Source organism: Gobio gobio (genome assembly GCF_949357685.1).
Source record: "Gobio gobio genome assembly, chromosome: 15".
Taxonomy (NCBI): Eukaryota; Metazoa; Chordata; class Actinopteri; order Cypriniformes; family Gobionidae; genus Gobio; species Gobio gobio.
This window is the reverse complement of record NC_137108.1, coordinates 24,168,348-24,177,341: the sequence shown is the minus strand read 5'-3', so window position 1 is coordinate 24,177,341 and position 8,994 is coordinate 24,168,348. Positions and strand designations below refer to the sequence as shown.

At 37.3% G+C, this 8,994-nt stretch overlaps 1 protein-coding gene across 1 annotated transcript; it reads right to left on the bottom strand.

Annotated features, from left to right (window-relative positions):
• Positions 1 to 546: 546 nt before the first annotated feature.
• On the bottom strand, positions 547 to 8,674 carry cxcr3.1 (chemokine (C-X-C motif) receptor 3, tandem duplicate 1). Its single transcript, XM_079836941.1, has 3 exons — positions 8,597 to 8,674; positions 3,986 to 4,363; positions 547 to 2,998 (listed from the first exon to the last, which is right to left on the bottom strand). Exons 2-3 carry the CDS (start codon positions 4,358 to 4,360, stop codon positions 2,276 to 2,278), a joined length of 1,098 nt encoding a protein of 365 aa, XP_079693067.1. The 5' UTR covers positions 4,361 to 4,363; positions 8,597 to 8,674; the 3' UTR covers positions 547 to 2,275.
• Positions 8,675 to 8,994: the final 320 nt, after the last annotated feature.

The window sequence follows — 8,994 nt, the reverse complement described above, 5'->3', positions numbered from 1 at the left end:
TCATTATTCTCTGTATAGCTCAAGGAATCTATCAAGACCAGTTTCATTTCGATCAAAATCAGGCCAAAATGAAGTTCAAAACAGCTTGCCAAAGCAAACTTTCCAGATTACGTAACAGGTAGGTGCACGCTGGGTCTCTGCCCTATTCGATGTGGAAATCTTCTCCGGTTCATTTCCACTGTTGTGTATGCCGAGGTCAGACGCCTGCAAATGAAAGTATAAACACTGGAAAGCTGCTTTATAGTAGAAGCTGAAGTGTAATTATAATTGAAAGCAAAACTGACACTTTTTTTTCATGTTTAATACTGTAAAGCTGTTTGGTTTGGCACAATCTATTGTATAAGTGCTGACCCAAGCAGCCATGGACGATACTGCTGCAAGGGTATTTCAAACTTCTTTTTACCCCTAAACGAAGAATGAGAAAGACCTTAACTGGCTATCAGGGCCTTTATATTTGAGCTTATTATAAATGAACATTTCTTACTCCAAATTGTATTGTTACTCACATCAGTAAGTTAGCATGTTATTAAGTCATATACTGTGTAATCCTCTAATTTATCTTCTGTTTTATTGTATTGCATTTTTACAGCATTATTGAGGCAGACATCTCACATTGTAGCTACAGGTTTTATGCTAACACAACTGAAAAAACAACGGTTCAACAAAAGTTATAAAAAGTACACAAAAAAAATCACATTTGCAGTTCTGCTTCACGACAAGTAGGCCTTTAAGATGTTTTCAAATGTCTTCTATTTTATTGTATTGCAATTTTACAGCATTATTGAGACAGACATCTCACATTGTAAGGTACAGGTTTTATGCTAACACAACTGAAAAAACAAAGGTTCAACAAAAGTTATAAGAAGTAGGCTACACAAAAAATTCACATTTGCAGTTCTGCTTCACGACAAGCCTTTAAGATGTTTTAAAATGCATTTACAGCAAATTGAGATATTTAAAAACATAAAAAATAAAAACATACAACAATTAACAAACCAATTTAGGAACAATTTAAACACTATAAAATAACTCCAGATTTTCAAAACATACAACAGTAAAATTCAGCTGTTTACACTTTTTCAAAAGTCTGATCCAGTGGGCAGATCTGCCAAGTATTAGAAAGTGATGCATTTTGACAAAATAGAAACTTTAATCTCTCTCCAAAATATGTGAGCTGCAAGTATGCTTGAGAAATGCAAAGCATAACCTAAAGTAGCTGCCACAGAATACTTGTCTAATTAAAGATTTCTCTATATTTATGCATGCTAATCAGCAGTCACGAGACTAAAGACCAATTCACACCAAGAGCGATAACTATAAAGATGCGTTTAAAGAAAAAAGACAAATAAAACATAAGGGGCTCCAAAAAAAGTCTAAACTGCTATGGAAACAGTCGGTGTCCTGTGACCAGCACTTAGGACTGCACATGCGCATTGGCTGGTCTAGCCTAAAAATGGAGTATTATAAAAACATCGACAGTTCATGTCAGATTTTGTTGCTGATTTAGGATATTATTTAAATTCAAATTCCGCAAGCAGTTTTTTTTAGATTTCAGGATTCCCAGGGCTCATTTTGACATGACAACTGTTTGAGGCTGTTTACACTCAACACATTGAATGTAACATTTTAAACGGGTACATTTGTCTTTCTGAACGGGTGCATGATGATGCTGTATGATACTGAAGCGTCCATTGTAGCACAAGCATTCGCTTCGACATGTTCATGACCTGTTTATTACTTAAAGGTCTAAATAAAAGGCTTGCACTTCTGTAATCAAAGCTAAATGTCTTTTCCCATGTAATGAGTCAGTCATGGTCCTACCCAAACTGGCTAAACACCCTCTGGCTCCACCTGGAGAGCTGGAAAGAGATTGACGGATTTGAGCGAATCGCTCTCAATGTTTTAATGGTGCCTGAGAAGCTCAATGTTTACACTTTTATGGGAGATAAACCCATGAATGGCATACTAATAGTAGTCAGTTGGTTTATAGAATGCATCTTACATGGTGGATTCTGATTGTCTGTTAATGGTTTTATTTGTCAGCTGGGAAAAGTCATTCTGAAAGTGATTCCAATTATATAGTGCGTTTTTATTATTATAGTTGTGGTGTGGACTTCACTTTTTCATAGAATTGGAATGATTATTAATTACCCTTGTTGGTGTGAATAGAAACGCTCGAGAACTTAAAGCCAAACTCTTCTGACATAACACTGATACGGATATTAAGGTTGCAGAAAAAGATGACATGGTTCCTGACTGTACATATATTGATGTTTCAGAAGGCAGATGTGTGAGAGGTGTCCACTGACTCTGTCCAGACAGAGCTTTTCCGTGACACCAGGCCCGCTGGGCCCTTCAGCGTGAAACCCAGGGGTCTCAGCATGTCCAGCAAGTGCTGGCGAAATTTCACCCCCACGAAAGCGTAAAGAACTGGGTTGACACAGCAGTGTAAGTAGCCCAATGTGGTAGTTGCTGTAAGAGCTACATCCAATGCTTTGGTGCTGTCACAGGATGTTAGATTACTGAAATTGGAGGTCTGGTTTTGTATGGTGTCAACCATGAGGGTGATGTTGTAGGGTGTCCAGGTGATGAAAAAGGCCAGTACGAGGGCTACGATGACACGGATGGCCCTCTTCTTCTGCATGCCCTGGGAGCCACGTCGCAGCCGCAGGAGGATGCAAGAGTAACAGAACAGCATTATTGCTGCTGGGAGAGTGAAACCCAAAAGATGGTAGAGCACACGAGTGCCCAGACGCCAAGATTCAGAGGGGTAAAACGGAACACATTCTGTTTTATACTGACGTCTGCTGTCCTCCGTTGCCACAAGGAATATCCAGTCGGGAATGGAGAGTAGAAGGCAGAAGAGCCAGACCATAAGGCAGCAACAGTGAGTCGCCATGGGCTTTTTACGAGAATACATCTGCATTGCATGGACGATGGACAGGTAGCGGTCAAGACTGATGCAGGAAAGCATGAAAATGCCACAGTAGAAATTGATCTGATGGAGAAACGTGACAATGAGAGACTGCAAACCCAAAGTTGATTCTTAAAGCAATATTTCTGGTTCAGTAGTACAAGTTAAGCTCAATCAACAGCATTTGTTGTTTAACAGAAAAAAATATATTTTCTTAAAAACAGCAAACATCTGGGTTACATTGAGGAACAATAGAAGTGAATAGGGCCAATCCGTCAAATCTGTTCAAACGCTCACTTTTTCAATAGTATAGCCACGAGATGTAAACAATATGTGTTAACATTATTTTAATGTGAAAATATCCCTTATTAACCATTTCCGTGTAAAGTTATACAATTTTACAACTGTTGCCATGAAATGCCGTAAAGTCTAAAACTGAGAAACTGATTTAAACAGTTATGCAGCTCAAAAAATAATAAAACTCATGAAAAATAATAATCTATAAATAAATAATCAAATCAGTTGCACAACAGCTTCTTTATAGTGTCAAAATATTATTTAGATAATTAATACTACCACCTACTATTCTATATATTTAATAAATAAATAAACCTGTTACCCTATTTTGGTTTGATTGCTTCTTTTGTTCTCCTCATTTGCAAGTCACTTTTATCCAAAGCGTCTGCTAAATGATTAAATGTAAATGTAAGAATGTACTCTACTCCGACTCTACTGTTAAAAGCGGTAACCTGCCATTGTTACCTTGAAGAGCTGTTTTTTTAATACATTTTTTTACTTTATTTAATCCATATAAAATAATCGTGTTAATATAAATTAATGCTTTTATGTTGACGCAGCAATATTAAATCATATTTTTGACTTGGAAAAACCCCCCCAGTTAGATGTTATCCTTTTTAGGTTACCAATGTGAATGTCTAGAATAGAATTTATTGTAATTCATTCAGTTCCATCACTGAATATATAAAACAATAAAATGGAGAAGCAATGGACCAATTCATTTAATAAAATTGACTGCTGCCAAAACTTCTTGGCCTCAAAGATTTCGCCTACCTTGAACAGAGCTCCAGTCATTTTGCAGATCGCTGTCCCGAAGAGCCACCCCTTCACTGCCTCTACAGCCCAAAAGGGCAGCGTCAGCAGCAGTAGAGTGTCTGATAGACCCAGGTGAAGGATGAAGATGTCTGTAACATTCAAGTTCCGCCTTTTCTTCCACAGTACCACCAAAACCAGCCCATTGCCCACCAGCCCCACTACCAGCGCCAGAGAGTAAAGGACCGGAATAAAAATGGAATCGAAGTGCATGCTAGACTCCTGATCGCACACAAGTCCTCCACAGCAGTCCCCGTCATAACTGTAGTTGCCATTGTAATCATCAGTTAAGTTCATGTCTTCCCAGCTCATGGTGATCTTTGTATCAACAGTCATCCTCTGCAAAGAAACATATGTTAAAATTAGTATCTATTTCTATAATTTATTTTCAATACAGTATTTATTTATTTAGCTACACAATTTCATGATTGTTCACGAGTCAAGAGTGTTTTAAGTGTTTATGTTAAACAAGTGAATGTGTTATTTTGTGTGTTTGGCAGCATTTTGTCTGAATGTGCGGTTTAAAGTCTGAGGGTAGTTTAAATTTAACCTTACATTTACTGTAGTTTATATCTTACGTCTGAAGTAGGGGTGAGCGGGGCACAACCCAACGCGGGGTTAGTTGTAACACACATGGTTTAAAACGTTCCACACATGACAGCATGACTAAACATAGTGTATTTACTAGTTGCCATATCAATAATATATATAGAAAAAAATGCACAAAAAATGAAAAAAAATCTTTGGAAGATAAATCACTGAACATTTTTTTAACCATAGAAAAAGTACATTTCCTACTTAAAGGGATAGGGCACCCCAAAAATTAAAATTCTGTCATTAATTACTCACCCCATATTTGCTACAATGTAGTGAGTGTAAAGCTTGTATAACAGTGTAAATTTGCTGTACCCCCAAAATAACAACACACAGCCATTAATGTCTAAACCGCTGGCAACAAAAGTGAGTAAACACAGTGAAAATGTCCAAATTGGGCCTAAAGTGTCAATATTTTGTGAGGCCACCATTATACTCCTCCACTTTCCGTTTGAGGATGCCCCACAGATGCTCATAGGGGTTTAGGTCTGGAGACATGCTTGGCCAGTCCATCACCTTTGCCCTCAGCTACTGGAGGTGTGTTTGAGGTTGTTATCATGTTGGAATACTGCCCTGCGGCTCAGTTTCACCAGAGGATCATGCTCTGCTTAAGTATGTCACAGTAAATGTTGGCATTCATGGTTCCCTCAATGAACTGTAGCTCCCCAGTGCCAGCAGCACTCATGCAGACCCAAACACTGACACTCCCACCACCACGCTTGACTGTAGGCAAGACACACTTGCCTTTGTACTCCTCACCTGGTTGCCGCCACACACGCTTGACACCATCTGAACCAAATAAGTTTATCTTGGTCTCATCAGACCACATGGTTCCAGTAATCCATGTCCTTAGTCTGCTTGTCTTCAGCAAACTGTTTGCGGGCTTTCTTGTGCATTATCTTTAGAAGAGGCTTCCTTCTGGGACGACAGCCAAGAAAAAATTTGATGCAATGTGCTGCGTATTGTCGAACCCCCACCACCACCACCCCACACCACCCAGCCCCAGCCCCTCCATCAACCGCATTGTGAACCGCATCGGCTGTTGTAGATCTCAAGAGCGCTGCACTATTTACAACGGAAACTGCGTAGGAGACTGACCTAGAACAAAAAATTGTTGAATAAAGTGGCTATTTTTGTTTGTTTGTTTGTTTGTTTGTCACAAAAAGTATTCTCGTCACTTTATAAATTTAAGGTTGACCCACTGGAGTCACATGGACTATTTAAACAATGTTTTACTACCTTTCTGGACCTTTAAAGTGTTAATTAAATTGCTGTCTATGGAGGGGTCAGAGAGATCTCAGATTGTTCTGAAGATGAACGAATGTCTTACAGGTTTGGAACGACATGAGGGTGAGTAATTAATGACAGAATTTTCATTTTTGGTGAACTATACCTTTAAATAAATGTTTCATCTCAATTAAATTTGTGTTTATTTAAAATTAGACAAATCTGATATTATTTTAATCTTATATCTGTAATGTAACAGTTGAGACAGTTCTTTACTGCTGATCTAACCAGCAGAAGACAAGAGCCGGGTTTAAATCCCATTTGCGCAGGTGGGGCGTGTTGTAACACTGCGTTACAATGTGCCCCTATTAGAACTACGCTATTATATTCTATACTTTTATGAATTTATGGAGAAATCATGAGAAAACGGTGAATAATGACTGAGAGTCAATGTTCATAAATTATTATTATGTTTTGAACTATGCTGTATAGCTGTGTTTTGCGGGGTGTTTGTTGTCAAACCTAAAAATTAGTTTATTTTTCATTATTAAAAAATTACCATTTTATTTGAAAAACCTGCCAGGGGCATGTTGTCACATTTCACTTCCATTCTTTTGGGTTAAATCAAGAAAACGAAAAAGTATACACTGTATTAATGAAACAAAACCATATACTTGTACTATACACGTGTGGAATTAATGTGGGAAAAAATAAATATTCTGAACAACAAGTGGATTTACACAAACTGAGAAAGTCAAAAAGCGTTTGAAGTAACGTGTTTGGCCAGAAGGGGACAATGATGAGACATGGTGGCAGGCATAGAGACGCTTAAATTAAAGGGATCCTCCTCCCAAAAATAAAAAATGCTGTCATTAATTCTCAGTCATGTCGCTCCAAACCTTTTTTTGCTTCAGTGGAACACAAAAGAACATATTTTGTTTGGGTTTTTGTTTTTTGTTTTTTTTCGTTTGCTTCTTGTTTTGTACATAAGATGAAAGTTGGGTCAAATATTTTTATTTATTTTTTTTTAGCCCACTGACCCCATTAAAAATTCATAAAAATATCTTCTTCTGTGTACTGCTGAAGGATATTTTCTACAGGTTTGAAACATGATGTAAACAGGCACAGGTAGGCTACGCGCTGTTTTTCAACTCAGATGTTTTCAAGTTATGTGAATGACTCGATTCAACAGATAAGAGAAAATGAAAAACCACACTGGCCACAAAGCACATTCATCGCTGATGTCTATCAGTCATTATGCAATTCAGATCCTCGTCATTGAAACTAAGCTGAATCACCTATGACCTTCAGATTTGTTGCTGTTGCTTAACAGTCTAACACCGCCCTGAGTGGACATTCCTGGTAAAAGCACCATTTCACTGAAAATGAGACTGTGGGTAGTTTAGATACGCTCTTTAATTAATCCTATATCTGTTATTTAACAGTTGAGACAGTTCTTTAATGCTGATCTAACCAGCAGAAGACATGATTTGGGGTTTAAATCCCAGTTGCGCAGGTGTTACAATGAGCCGCTATTAGAACTGTACTATTCTATTCTATACTTCTATGGAGAAACCATGAGAAAAAGCTGAATAAAGACTGAGAGTCAAATGTGAGCGTCACAAATTGTGTTTTCACAATTCAAACATTTCTTTATTTTTAATTATTAAAAAATACCATTATTTTATTTGGAAAAAGTTAATCACTGTATTTTATTGTCAAAATATTTTAATTTGTCTTGTATATTTTTGATTGTATCAGATAACATTTCAAGCTGTCATATGGTCATGTTACAATGTGCCCCTCACATGTTAAACCTATGGGGCATGTTGTCACATTTCACTTCCATTCTTTTGGGTTAAATCAAGAAAAAAGTAAACACTGTATTAATGAAACAAAACCACATAATTGCACTAGACGTGTGAAATTAATGGGGTAAAAATACTCTGAACCCCAAGTGGATTTATTACTCGATAACACCTCATCTATCACCTCCCTGAGAGGTCATTCCTAAAAGCACCATTTCACTGAAAATGAGACTGTGGGTAGTTTAAATGTGCTCTTAAAAATAAAGGTTCTTTATTGGCGTCAATGATTCCACCTTTAACATGCATGGAACCTTTGCATTCCCCGAAAAGGTCTTTATGGTGGAAAAAGGTTCTTTAGATTATTAAAATGCTCTTCGCACTAAGAAAACAATGGCTTTTAAGAATTGTTCAATGAACGGGACACCAAAATGTTTGCGAAAACCCCCTTTTAGAACCTTTATTGAGTATAGTGTAGTATCTATTCTCATGAACTCTACACTTTATTCGAAACAATGTTATTTACAATAATGTTCTGAATGTCTGTAATTGAAACCTGAAATCTCTGGAGGTGATATTTCACACCCCCTGGTAAATCCCCTGTATCATCCTGCAGTCGCAATAATGTCAGCCTGTTTGTGCGGGAAATATACATTTAACTTTTAAAATATAAGTCTTAAAATCATGCATCGTAATTGGAAGCGAAGCTTCTTCGAAGCTCTTTCGTATTGTATATCAACACAAGGGAAGCAAAATGCACTAAATAGTATGCCAAGAAATAAATCCAATAATAATGAAATATAGTTAGACGATCACTGATAATCTTCAAATGTAAAATTAATATTTATTTGAGCAATGATACAATGTGAGCATTATGGATCTATGGTTATGACGGATGGAGATGTAAACTAAAAAAGGAAAAGGTTTTGGAAGGAAGAAAACGTACCCGTGCAAGTGTAGGATCTCACAGCAGTTGAGAAGTGGCAAAATGATTGACACATTGAGAGTTACTCATTAATAGACCAAAAGGTCACGGCATGCAGATGCGCAGAAGAGAGACAGAGGAGGAGGAGACGACAGTGGAAGGGAGCCCCGGAGTTTAAAAGAGGAAATATGATAACGATCAGTTGTCACTCATTCACAATTCTTTTTCAAATGTTCATTTTGCCTTCTCAATGAAATATATGCTCTGGGAAATGCAGAAATAGGATTCAAGATGCCAGACATTGATTGTTCATTGTCATCAAACTTGACAACTACAAGCAGTTCTGTATGCTTACTGATAATCTTTCAATCTTTTATCAACATTTCAGTCAGAACACAATAAAATCAGGCCAACTTTGT

Excerpts from the sequence above, each read along its gene's own strand:
- cxcr3.1 (XM_079836941.1), bottom strand. The coding sequence starts at position 4,360 with ATGACTGTTGATACAAAGATCACCATGAGCTGGGAAGACATGAACTTA. Across the intron at positions 2,999-3,985 it reads TGACTGGAGCTCTGTTCAAG|ATCAATTTCTACTGTGGCAT; the intron begins GTAGGCGAAATC and ends TTTCTCCATCAG.